Source organism: Narcine bancroftii, chromosome 5 (assembly GCF_036971445.1).
Source record: "Narcine bancroftii isolate sNarBan1 chromosome 5, sNarBan1.hap1, whole genome shotgun sequence".
Classification (NCBI taxonomy): domain Eukaryota; kingdom Metazoa; phylum Chordata; class Chondrichthyes; order Torpediniformes; family Narcinidae; genus Narcine; species Narcine bancroftii.
In genome coordinates this window covers 180,905,226-180,918,940 of record NC_091473.1, presented here as the reverse complement: position 1 = coordinate 180,918,940, position 13,715 = coordinate 180,905,226, and the positions used below count along the sequence as shown (strand labels likewise).

Here is a 13,715-nt window from a genome sequence, read left to right as displayed (position 1 = left end):
TACGCATCCCCCTTCCCCCCCACCCACGCATCCCCCTTCCTCCCCCTAACCTCTCCCATCACAGAGAGGAATCTAACGCTGGTTGTCAATATCGCAGAAATAGAAATTCATCCAAACTCAGCCAAAGACCAGACACTGACCAATCTTGTCCAATGTTTCCTCCAGACACAACAATTAACAGAGAATCTTCGCCCAACCTGCATGATATACTGCTGACCCCAGTCATTAGACTAATGACTTCACGGGATCACCTGTGTCCATGTGGAGATGGCCTGGCCTTGAGCATGTTAACCCTTTGTGTGCACAAGTTGGGGAATCTCCTGGGGTATGAGCTCAATGACCCCTGCTAGGACCTCTGGGTTGGCACAAGGTTCCAGGTCTAGTCTAGTCTAGAAGAAGGACAGAGGAGGACTCGTACCTTGAGGGAGGGCTCAGCCTGAAATGTTGTGGATATATCTTTACCTCCTGTGGACCCGGCTGGTTCCCCAGCATTTAATGTGTGTTTTTACCACAATCACAACGTCTGCAGACCTTTCGTGTTTCACTCCAGTGGGGATGTCTCCGACCCCTCGCTCAATGGCACAGATAAATGCCCAAGAAGGATTGACAGGGCAGGGGGAGGTTGGGGGTAGGTTTATGGGTATGATGAAGGCGAGTGGATGTCATGAAAACTGGGATGGGGAGGAATCTGTGACTTCTGAGAATCGGAATCAGTTATCCAGCAAACAGGCCCTTCCACACTGACCAAAATGTCTCACCCTCACCTGCCCCTTGTCCCCTAAACCCATCCTATCCATGGAATCTTCCAAAAATCCCACCCATACTGGTCCCACCTGCCCCATGCCCCTCTAAACTGTCCATCCATGGATCCATCCAAATGTCCTACCCGTATTTCATATTGAACAATATCACATACAACCCTGAGATGCTTTTTTCCTGTGGGCCAGGCAAAATTAACACTTATTGGCAATGTGAAAAACTGTACACAACGTACACATATAAACAGAAAAATAAATGGAAACAAACTGTGCAATACAGAGAGAAAGAACATCAATAATGTGCACAGTAAGGGTCCCTGAACGAGTCCCTGACTGAGTTGGTTGTTGAAGAGTCTGATGGTGGAGGGGGAGCGGCTGTTCCTGAACCTGGTGCCACCTGGACCTCTTTCTTGATGGCAGAGCGTGTGCTGGGTGGGTTGGATCCTTGATGATCGCTGCTGCTCTCCGATGGCAGCGTTCCCCGTAGATGTTCTCGACGGTGAGGAGGAGGGGGGAGAGTTTGAGGAAGAATGAGAGAGAAAGCAGAGAGGGAAAGAAGATGGAGAGAGGGAGGGGGGATAGAGAAAGGAGAGAAGGAGAGAGATACAGAGATACAGAGAGAGAGACCAGCATCTATGCCCCGAGTCCCTGGAAGGCGACCCAGGTTCTACAGTTTTAAAAGAGGCGAGAGACGCAGATACAGAAGGGGGGTGGAGGGGGGGAAGGTGGTGTGGGGGGAGAAGATGTGAATGTCCAATCTATAAACACCTCCATCCCCCCCACCCCCCATACAGAAGGTCTTAAAGACGTTTGTTTCTTTCTTAACAACAGACTTCTTTTCCAATATTTTTATTGGTTCTAGCCAATAAATGCTCCATAGGTACATGACAGTAAAATAAAGTAGCAACAAATCGTAAACTGTGTTACATTAAAAAGGATCCCACTCGGCTAATGATCGATCTCCCCCCCAACCACCACACCCCCCTCCCCTCTCCACAGGTGACTGTCGAACACAAACAGCCCCCACTCAGAAGAAAGGGAAACACCAGAAATGAGTTAATCGGGCACATCCCATCAAGTTTCATTTGAGTGTGAAAGAATGAAGTTTTTACAAATTCAGACATTCTGTCATCTCAGACACAGCTGATTCCGAGAGGGAGGGGCGGCTCCTGCCCCCCACCACCTCATTAAAATGGCCCGTCCAGTGATAAGGGAGGCAACGGCAACAACGTGGAATTGTGCAACATTCATTATCAGATCTTCTAGCCCAATTATTCACAGATAGCAATTCTTACCAGACTGAGCCAGTGCCCATCCCCCCACCAAAAGAACGTATCCGAAACTGCAATTTCTCCTTTGACTCATGGCACATTTCCAGATCGAAGGGTGGACATGGGAGTCGGCAGGAGCCTCAACTTCACTGCCTGTTTCTGAATGAAAGTCTGCACAGGTCAATAAAAGCATTTAATTTCCCCCCACCTCTCCAACAAGGCCTCACCAATCACTTACCCCTCCAACAGGCCCCCACCAATCACTTACCCCTCCAACAGGCCCCCACCAATCACTCACCTCTCCAACAGGACACCGCCAACCTCTTACACACCCAACAGGACCCGCCCAAATACTTACCCCTCCAACAGGTCCTGCCAATCATTTACCCCTCCAACAGTGCCCCACAAATCACTTACCCCTCCAACACGACACTGCTAATCCCTTAACCCTCCAACAGGACCTGCCAATCACTTACCACTCCAACAGGATCCTGCCAATTACTTACCCCTCCATCAGGGCCTCACCAATCACACCCCTCCAACAGAACCCCACCAATCATTTACCCCTCTAACAGGACCCCACCAATCACTTACCACTCCAACAGGATCCTGCCAATCACTTACCCCTCCAACAGAATCCCGGCAATCATGTACCACTCCAACAGGACCCGCCAATCATTTACCCCTCGAACAGGACACCATCAATCACACCTCTCCAACAGAACCCGCCAGTCATTTACCCCTCAAACAGGGCCCCACCAATCACTTACCCCTCCAATAGGCCTCCATCAATCACTTAACCCTGTAAAGGGACCCCACCCATCACTTACCCCTCCAACAGTGACTCACCAATCACTTACCCCTACAACAGGACACCACCAATCAGTTACCCCTGCAACAGGCCACTACCAATCATTTTCCCCTCTAACAGGACCCCACCAATCACTTACCCCGCAAACAGGACCCCACCAATCACACCCCTCCAACAGGGCACCACTATTCACTTACCCCTCTAACAGGACCCGCTAATCACTTATCCCTCCAAGAGTGCCCAATCAAACGATCACCCTTCCAACAGGACCCACAAATTACTTACCCCTCCAACAGGTCCTCACCAAACACTGACACTTCTAACAGGGCCCCACGAATCACATACCCCTCCAACAGTCCCCACCAATCACTTATCCCTCCAAGAGTGCCCCACCAAATTACTACCCATACAACAGGACCACAAATCACTTACCCCTCCAACAGGTCCTCACCAAACACTTACCCTTCAACAGGGCCCCACCAATCACATACCCCTCCAACAGTCCCCATCAATCACTTAACCCACCAACATGTCTCACCAATCATTAACCCCCCCCAACAGGGCCCCACAATCACACCCCTCCAATGGGCCACCACCAATCATTTACCCCTTTAACAGGACCCTACCAATCACTTACCACTCCAACAGGGCGTCACCAATCACTTACCTCTACAACAGGACCCAGAAATCACTTACACTTCCAACAGGCCCCCACCAATCATTTACCACTCTAAAAGAACACACCACAATAACTATCCCATCCAACAGGACCTACCAATCACTTACCCCACCAACAGGACCACACCAATCATTTACCCCTCCAAACAGGCCCACACCAATCACTTACCCACCAGCAGGCTCCCACCAATTACTTATCCCTCCAACTGGACCCACCAATCACTCACCTCTCCAACAGTGGCCCCACCAATCACTTACCCCTCCAACGGGACCCTGCCAATCACTAACACTCCAACAGGTCCTCACCATTCACTTAACCCTCCAAAAGGACCCCACCAATCACCTACCCTCCAACAGGACCCCGCCAATCACTTACCCTTCCAATAGGACCCCGCCAATCACCTACGCATCCAACAGTACCCACCAATCACTTACCCATCCAACAGGCCCCCACCAATCACTTATGCCTCCAACAGGACCCTGCCAATTACTTACCCTTTCAACAGGGCACCACTAATCACTTACACTCCAACAGGACACCGCCAATCACTTACGCCTCCAATTGGACCCACCAATCACTCACCCCTCCAACAGAGCCCCACCAATCACTTACCCTCCAACAGGACCCGCCAATCACTTACCCCTCTAACAAGGCCCCACTAATCACTTACCCCTCCAACAGGATCTGCTAAACACTTACCCCACCCCAAAAGGACATGCCAATCTCTTACCCCTCCAACAGGGCCCCACCAATCACACCCCTCCAACGGGCCCCCACCAATCACTTACCCCTCCAACAGGGCATCACCAATCGCTAATCCCACCACAGTCCCCCACCAATCACTTACCCCTCGAACAGGTCCGATCAATCACTAACCCCCACCCCCCAAACAGCCCCCCACCAATCACTACCTCTACAACAGGACCCAGAAATCACTTAACTTCCAACAGGCCCCCACCAATCACTTACCACTCTAAAAGAACACCACAATAACTATCCCATCCAACAGGTCCAGCCAATCATTTCCCCCAGCCACAGGACCACACCAATCACTTACCCCTCCAACAGACCCGCCAATCACTTACGCCCCCAACTGGACCCACCAATCACTCACCCCTCCAACAGTGCCCCACCAATCACTTACCCCTCTAATAGGACTCTGCCAATCACCTACGGCTCCAAACAGGCCCCCACCAATCACTTACCACTCTAAAAGAACACCACCAATAACTATCCCATCCAACAGGTCCAGCCAATCATTTCCCCCACCCACAGGACCACACCAATCACTTACCCCTCCAACAGGACCCGCCAATCACTTACGCCCCCAACTGGACCCACCAATCACTCACACCCTCCAACAGTGCCCCACCAATCACTTACCCCTCCAACAGGACCCACCAATCACACCCCTCTAACAGGGCACCACTAATCACTTACCTTCTAACAGGGCCCCACTAATCACTTACCCAACCCCAAAAGGACATGCCAATCTCTACCCTCTAACAGGGCACCACCAATCAATTTCGCCTCCAAAAGGACCCACCAATCTTTAACCCAGCACCCCACAACAGTGCCCCACCAATCACTTACAACTCTAACAGGGCACAGAAATCACTTACCCCCCCCAACAGGCCCCACCAATCACTTACCCTTCAACATGCACCCACCAATCACTTTACCCTCCAACAGGGCCCACTAATCACTTACACCCCCCCACCCCACAACGGGCCCCCAAAAATAAATACCCATCTAACAGGACACCACTAATCACATCCATCCAACAGGCCCCCATCAATCATTACCCTCCAACAGGGCCTCACCAATCACCTACTTCGCCAACAGGACCTAGAAATCACTTACCCCATCAACAGGGCCTCACCAATCAATTACCCCTCCAATAGGGCCCCACAAAAAACTTACCCCATCAACAGGCCCAACCAATCACTTACCCCTCCAACAGGGCCTCACCAATCACCTACTTCGCCAACAGGACCTGGAAATCACTTACCCCATCAACAGGCCCAACCAATCACTTACCCCTCCAACAGGACCCACCATTAAGTTACCCTTCCAATAGGGCCCCACCAATCACTTACCCTCCAACAGGACCCACAAATCACTCACCCCTCCAACAGGACCCCAGCAATCATTTACCTCTTGATCAGGACACCTCCAATCACTTGCGCCTCCAACAGGACCCACCAATCATTTACCCCAGCCCAACAGGGCCCACACTTCACTTACCCCTCTTACAGGGCACACCAATCATTTAAGCCCCCCAACAGGACCCACCAATCACACACCTCCAACAGGGCCCCACCAATCACTTACCTCTCCAACAGCACCCGGCCAATTAATTCCGCATCCAACAGGACCCGCCAATCACTTCCCTCCAAGAGTGCCCCACCAAACGATTACCCCTCCAACCGGACCCACAAATCACTTACCCCTCCAACAGGTCCTCACCAAAGACTTACCCTTCCAACAGGGCCCCACCAATCACATGCCCCTCCAACAGTCCCCATCAGTTACTTAACCCACCAACATGTCTCACCAATCATTAACCCCCCAACAGGGCCCCCACCAATCACACCCCTCCAATGGGCCCCCACCAATCATTTACCCCTTTAACAGGACCCTACCAATCACTTACCCCTCCAACAGGGCGTCACCAATTACTTACCTCTACAACAGGACCCAGAAATCACTTACACTTCCAACAGGCCCCCACCAATCACTTACCACTCTAAAAGAACACCACCAATAACTATCCCATCCAACAGGACTTGCCAATCACTTACCCCACCAACAGGCCCACACCAATCACTTACCCCTCCAACGGACCCTGCCAATCACTAACACTACAACAGGTCCTCACCACTCACTTACCCCTCCAAAAGGGCCCCACCAATCACCTACCCCTCCAACAGGACCCCGCCAATCACTTATGCCTCCAACAGGACCCTGCCAATCACTAACACTCCAACAGGGCCTAACCAATCACTTAAGCTTCTAATAGGACCCGCCAATCACTTACCCTTTTCAACAGGGCACCACCAATCACTTACCATCCAACAGGACCCGCCAATCACATACGCCTCCAACTGGACCCACCAATCACTTACCCCTCCAACAGGGCCACACTAATCACACGCCCCAACAGTCCCCCATTAATTACTAACCCGTCCAACTGGACCCAGCTAATCAGTTACACCTCCAACAGGACCCACCAATCACTTACCCCTCGAACAGGTCCCATCAATCACTGACCTCCCCCCACCTCCCCACCAATCACTTACCTCTACAACAGGACCCAGAAATCACTTACTTTTCAACAGGCCCCCACCAATCACTTACCATTCTAAAAGAACACCACCAATAACTATCCCATCCAACAGGACCCACATATCACTTACCCCTCCAACAGGTCCTCATCAAACACTGACCCTTCCAACAGGGCCCCACCAATCACATTCCCCTCCAACAGGCCCCCACCAATCACTTACCCCTCTAACAGGACCCCGCCAATCACTTACAGTTCCAACAGGACCCGCTAATCACTTACCCTTCCAACAGAGCCTCACCAATCACTTTCCCCTACAACAGGTCCACACCAATAACTTACCCCTCTAACCGGACCCCACCAAGCACTTACCCCTTCAACAGGGCCACACCAATCACTTACCCCTCCAACAGGGCCCCACTAATCACTTAACCCACCAACATGTCTCACCAATTATTAAACCCCCCAACAGGGCCCCACCAATCACACCCCTCCAACAGGCCCCAACCAATCACTTACCCCTCTAACAGGACCCCGCCAATCACTTACAGTTCCACAGGACCCGCTAATCACTTACCTCTCCAACAGAGCCTCACCAGTCACTTTCCCATACAAAAGTCCACACCAATCACTTACCCCTCGAACCTGACCCAACCAATCACTTACCCCTCCAATAGGTCCACACCAATCACTTACCCTCCAACAGGGCCACACTAATCACACCCCTCCAACAGTCCCCCATTAATTACTAACCCCTCCAACTGGACCCAGCTAATCAGTTACACCTCCAACAGGACCCACCAATCACTTACCCCTCGAACAGGTCCCATCAATCACTGACCCCCCCCCCCCACCAATCACTTACCCCTCGAACAGGTCCCATCAATCACTGACCCCCCCCCCCCACCAATCACTTACCTCTACAACAGGACCCAGAAATCACTTACTTTTCCAACAGGCCCCCACCAATCACTTACCATTCTAAAAGAACACCACCAATAACTATCCCATCCAACAGGACCCACATATCACTTACCCCTCCAACAGGTCCTCATCAAACACTGACCCTTCCAACAGGGCCCCACCAATCACATACTCCTCCAACAGTCCCCACCAATCACTTAACCCACCAACATGTCTCACACAATTATTAAACCCTCCAACAGGTCCTCATCAAACACTGACCCTTCCAACAGGGCCCCACCAATCACATACTCCTCCAACAGTCCCCACCAATCACTTAACCCACCAACATGTCTCACCAATTATTAAACCCTCCAACAGGTCCTCATCAAACACTGACCCTTCCAACAGGCCCCCACCAACCACACCCCTCCAACAGGCCCCCATCAATTACTTACCCATCTAACAGGACCCTGCCAATCACTTACAGTTCCAACAGGACCCGCTAATCACTTACCCCTCCAACAGAGCCTCACTAATCACTTTCCCTAAAACAGGTCCACACCAATCACTTATCCCTCCAACAGGGCCCCACCAATCACACCTCTCCAACAGGTCCCCACCAATCATTTACCCCTCTAACAGGACCCCGCCAATCACTTACCTCTACAACAGGACCCAGAAATCACTTACACTTCCAACAGGCCCCCACCAATCACTTACCACTCTAAAAGAACACCACCGGGGCGTGGCAAGATGGCGTAGGGAGCGGACGTGCCTTCCCGGTCTCCCCCAGGCAGTTATATAAATACCCGTTTTAAGAATATTTCTTTTCTGTTAAAAGTCTTTGTTTTGTTTATCAATTGTTTTAGTTAAAATGGCAACAAAGATTAAGGAAAATAGAGTTCCAATACAGAACAAAACTACACTCTCCGACTTTGGAAGAAACTTGGCCTACTTGCCCAGACAGAACCACGGAGTCAAGGCTGGAATCTTCTTAAGAACGGAGCCTCATTAATTGGACTGTCGGATAAGCTGGCCTTGGACACCCCTCTGAAAGATGGTGATGAATATTGATTTGAAATGTTTTATGAAGATAAATTGCAGTAATTGGCATTGGTTGCCCATGAGTTTTAAAAATCCAGATAACATTAAAGTTTATTAGTGATTTTTTTTGGATGGAATATCGGAAGGATGAACTTATTATCTATAAATACAGAACAAAATTATATTCTTTGACTTTGGAAGAAATTTGACCTATTTGCCAGACAGAGCCGGAGTTGGTGCTGGAATTTTCTCAAGAACAGAACTTATTAAAGTTGATTTCGGACTCCTTTTTGAAAGATGGCGACGAATGTTGATTTGAAATATTTGAAATATTTTCTGAAGATAAACATATATATGGAAACTCCTTGACCTGCAATAAGGTTTATCAGTGATTTTTTTTTGGATGGAATATTGGAAGAGTGAATTTATTATCTGTGAGTATGCATACATTGCAACAGATTTTAATAGTTTTGAAAAGGTTTTTTTTTAAACTAAACAACAAGATCAGTTTAATATTGAGAAAATTGGAAAAAACAGAAACTTTATTAAATTTGGAAACTCAGTAGAAAGAAACTATGAACAAGATTGATGATTTATAAAATTAAAGTCGAAGAGCAATGTCCAAGAAGAGTTAAAAATTTTGAATAAGTTTTTCTTAAAAATAAACAATAATTTCAACTTAACATTGAGAAGATTGACAAAGTGGAAAATTTGATATTAAATTGGGAACATAGAAGAAAGAACTTATGAATAACATTGATGCTTTAAAAGATCAAGACCGAAGGAATTATGTTCAAGAAAATTTTAAAAGATTTGAAAAACTTTTTTGAAAGTAAGCTACAAATTCAACTTGAGACTGAGAAGAATGGAAGATTTGGTGTTGAACTGGGATGTTCAGAGGTGTTTTAATTCAGTGGATGAAATTCAAGAAGACTTGAAAAAAAAATTTTAAAAAAAGCTTTTATTGATTGTAAACAATGTTTAACTCAGTGTTGGGAGGGTGGAAAGGGTGCAAAATTTAATATCAAGTTTGGATTTTCAAAAAAAGAGTTTATGAATAAGATGGTTAAATTGATGGACCGGGGTTTTATGGATATAAGAAATGATGATTTTTCGGTTTATACGTGTATTTTATCTGCTGGGGGGGTGGGGAGGAGGGGGTGGTACTTCTGCTCCCGAAAGTCATATGCCACTTGTGGTTTTATACCACACCCATTTGGGTTTTTGGGAATTAACCACCACAAGGTGGTTTCCTAAGGGTTAGGGAGATGGGGGGGGGGGTGAAAATTTGAAAATTATTTAGTATCTATTATGTAATATTATATTAAGTCAATTTGAAATGAATGTATGGAGATACTATAAATAAATTTCAAAAAAAAATAAAAGAACACCACCAATAACTAGCCCATCCAACAGGACCCACAAATCACTTACCCCTCCAACAGGTCCTCATCAAACACTGACCCTTCCAACAGGGCCCCACCAATCACATTCCCCTCCAACAGGCCCCCACCAATCACTTACCCCTCTAACAGGACCCCGCCAATCACTTACAGTTCCAACAGGACCCGCTAATCACTTACCCTTCCAACAGAGCCTCACCAATCACTTTCCCCTACAACAGGTCCACACCAATAACTTACCCCTCTAACCGGACCCCACCAAGCACTTACCCCTTCAACAGGGCCACACCAATCACTTACCCCTCCAACAGGGCCCCACTAATCACTTAACCCACCAACATGTCTCACCAATTATTAAACCCCCCAACAGGGCCCCACCAATCACACCCCTCCAACAGGCCCCAACCAATCACTTACCCCTCTAACAGGACCCGCCAATCACTTACAGTTCCAACAGGACCCGCTAATCACTTACCTCTCCAACAGAGCCTCACCAGTCACTTTCCCATACAAAAGTCCACACCAATCACTTACCCCTCGAACCTGACCCAACCAATCACTTACCCCTCCAATAGGTCCACACCAATCACTTACCCCTCAAACAGGGCCACACTAATCACACCCCTCCAACAGTCCCCATTAATTACTAACCCCTCCCAACTGGACCCAGCTAATCAGTTACACCTCCAACAGGACCCACCAATCACTTACCCCTCGAAACAGGTCCCATCAATCACTGACCCCCCCCCCCAAACAGCCACCCACCAATCACTTACCTCTACAACAGGACCCAGAAATCACTTACACTTCCAACAGGCCCCCACAAATCACTTACCACTCTAAAAGAACACCACCAATAACTATCCCATCCAACAGGACCCACCAATTTCTTACCCCACCAACAGGACCTCACCAATCATTTACCCCTCCAACAGGACCACACCAATCACTTACCCCTCCAACAGGACCCCTCCAATCACTTGTGCCTCCAACCAGACCCACCAATCATTTACCACAGCCCAACAGGGCCCACCCTTCACTTATCCTTCTTACAGGGCGCACCAATCACTTACCTCTCCAACAGCACCCGGCCAATTAATTCCACATCCAACAGGACACGCCAATCAATTATCCCTCCAAGAATGCCCCACCAAACAATTACCCCTCCAACAGGACCCACAAATCACTTACCCCTCCAACAGGTCCTCATCAAACACTGACCCTTCCAACAGGGCCCCACCAATCACATACTCCTTCAACAGTCCCCACCAATCATTTAACCCACCAACATGTCTCACCAATCATTAAACACCACCACAGGGCCCCACCAATCACACCCCTCCAACGGGCCCCCACCAATGACTTACCCCTCTAAAGGACACCGCCAATCACTTACAGTTCCAACAGGACCCGCTAATCACTTACCCCTCCAACAGAGCCTCACCAATCACTTTCCCCTACAACAGGTCCACACCAATCATTTACCCCTCCAACAGGGCCACACTAATCACACCCTTCCAACAGTCCCCCATTAATTACTAACCCCTCCAATTGGACCCAGCTAATCATTTACACCTCCAACAGGACCCACCAATCACTTACCCCTCGAACAGGTCCCATCAATCACTGACCCCCCCCCCCACCACCAATCACTTACCTCTACAACAGGACCCAGAAATCACTTACTTTTCCAACAGGCCCCCACCAATCACTTACCATTCTAAAAGAACACCACCAATAACTATCCCATCCAACAGGACCCACATATCACTTACCCCTCCAACAGGTCCTCATCAAACACTGACCCTTCCAAAAGGGTCCCACCAATCACATACTCCTCCAACAGTCCCCACCAATCACTTACTCCTCCAACAGGGTCCCACCAATCACACCCCTCCAACAGGCCCCCACCAATCACTTACCCCTCTAACAGGACCCCGCCAATCACTTACCCCTCCAACAGGTCCACACTAATCACACCCCTCCAACAGTCCCCATTAATTATTAACCCCTCCAACTGGACCGAGCTAATCAGTTACACCTCCAACAGGACCCACCAATCACTTACCCCTCGAACAGGTCCCATCAATCACTGACCCCCCCCAAAACAGCCTCCCACCAATCACTTACCTCTACAACAGGACCCAGAAATCACTTACACTTCCAACAGGCCCCCACGAATCACTTAACACTCTAAAAGAACACCACTATCCCATCCAACTGGACCCACCAATCACTTACCCCACCAACAGGACTACACCAATTATTTACCCCTCCAATAGGACCACACCAATCACTTATCCCTCCAACAGGACACTGCCAATCACTTACCCTTCCAATAGGACCCCGCCAATCACCTACGCCTCCAGCAGGACCCTGCCAATCACTAACATTCCAAAATGGCCTCACCAATCACATACCCCTCCAAAAGGGACCCATCAAAGACTTCCCACTCCAATAGGACCCCGCCAATAACTTACCCTTCCAACACGACACGCAAATCACACCCCTCCAACATGCACCCACCAATCACTTACACCTCCCACAGTACCCACCAATTACTTACCCCTCCAACAGGCCTTCATATTCATGTACCCTTCAAACAAGACCCCGCCAATCACTTACACCTCCAACAGGCCCCCATCAATCACTTACCCTCCAACAGGACCCCACCAATCACTTACCCCTCTAACAGGACCCTGCCAATCACTTACACTTCCAACAGGACCCACTAATCACTTACCCCTCCAACAGAGCCTCACCAATCACTTTCCCCTAGAACAGGACCCCATCCATCACTTACCACTCCAACAGGACCACACCAATCACTTACCCCTCTAACAGGACCCCGCCAATCACTTACACTTCCAACAGGACCCGCTAATCACTTACCCCTCCAACAGAGCCTCACCAATCACTTTCCTCTACAACAGGACCCCACCAATCACTTACCCCTCTAATAGGACCCTGCCAATCACTTAACCCTCCAACAGGGCCACACCAATCACTTACCCCTCCAACAGGGCCACACTAATCACTTATCCCTCAAACAGTCCCCCACTAATTATTTACCCCTCCAACTGGACCCAGCTAATCAGTTACACCTCCAACAGCTCCCACCAATCACCCTCTCCTGTATTTTGGGGCACAGATAAAATGGAACTGAAGTTGGGGAGGAAGCTTTACCAATATCAGGGTCAATGGCTGAGAGTATGGAATTTACAAGGTGGTACCCAGGTTGCACCTTGGACTGAATGAGTCCCTGCCGAGTGCAGGAGGAGGCAAAACGAATTGTCCCAATCCTCTCTTCCCACAGAACTCTCAATTCCCATTCACATCGATGTCCTTCTGGAGGCAGCATTCGGTGACGTTTCCCTGAGGTAAGTGCAGTTTCTCTGAGGGTCGCCCTGCACACAAGTGGGGGAGAGGAAGAGATGGAGAGGGAATGAAAAGGGAGAGGAAAAAGGAGAGAGGAACAAGAGAATGATGGAGAGGGAGGGAGAGAGTGGGGTAAAGAGTGCGAGAGAAAGATGGAATGACAGAGGAAGAAATGATAG

General features: G+C 49.1%; 2 protein-coding genes across 2 annotated transcripts; both read left to right on the top strand.

Moving 5' to 3' along the window:
* Positions 1 to 233: 233 nt before the first annotated feature.
* On the top strand, positions 234 to 7,237 carry LOC138765373 (adhesive plaque matrix protein-like). The gene is made up of 11 exons (XM_069942415.1): positions 234 to 325; positions 2,279 to 2,398; positions 2,488 to 2,833; positions 2,961 to 3,136; positions 3,402 to 3,934; positions 4,201 to 4,377; positions 4,470 to 4,705; positions 4,795 to 4,941; positions 5,629 to 6,126; positions 6,276 to 6,392; positions 7,040 to 7,237. The coding sequence occupies exons 1-11, from the start codon at positions 234 to 236 to the stop codon at positions 7,235 to 7,237; spliced, it is 2,640 nt and encodes an 879-aa protein (XP_069798516.1).
* Positions 7,238 to 11,516: 4,279 nt separating this feature from the next.
* Positions 11,517 to 12,633, top strand: LOC138765372 (uncharacterized). The gene is made up of 3 exons (XM_069942414.1): positions 11,517 to 11,624; positions 11,743 to 12,121; positions 12,209 to 12,633. The coding sequence occupies exons 1-3, from the start codon at positions 11,517 to 11,519 to the stop codon at positions 12,631 to 12,633; spliced, it is 912 nt and encodes a 303-aa protein (XP_069798515.1).
* Positions 12,634 to 13,715: the final 1,082 nt, after the last annotated feature.

Coding starts and splice junctions, on each gene's coding strand:
- LOC138765373 (XM_069942415.1), top strand. CDS start 234: ATGACTTCACGGGATCACCTGTGTCCATGTGGAGATGGCCTGGCCTTG. Junction 326..2,278: donor AAGTTGGGGAATCTCCTGGG/GTATGAGCTCAA, acceptor CCCCTCCAACAG/GCCCCCACCAATCACTTACC. Junction 6,393..7,039: donor AATCACTAACACTACAACAG/GTCCTCACCACT, acceptor CCCCTCTAACAG/GACCCCGCCAATCACTTACA.
- LOC138765372 (XM_069942414.1), top strand. CDS start 11,517: ATGACTTACCCCTCTAAAGGACACCGCCAATCACTTACAGTTCCAACA. Junction 11,625..11,742: donor ATCACTTTCCCCTACAACAG/GTCCACACCAAT, acceptor CACCTCCAACAG/GACCCACCAATCACTTACCC. Junction 12,122..12,208: donor ATCACTTACCCCTCCAACAG/GTCCACACTAAT, acceptor CACCTCCAACAG/GACCCACCAATCACTTACCC.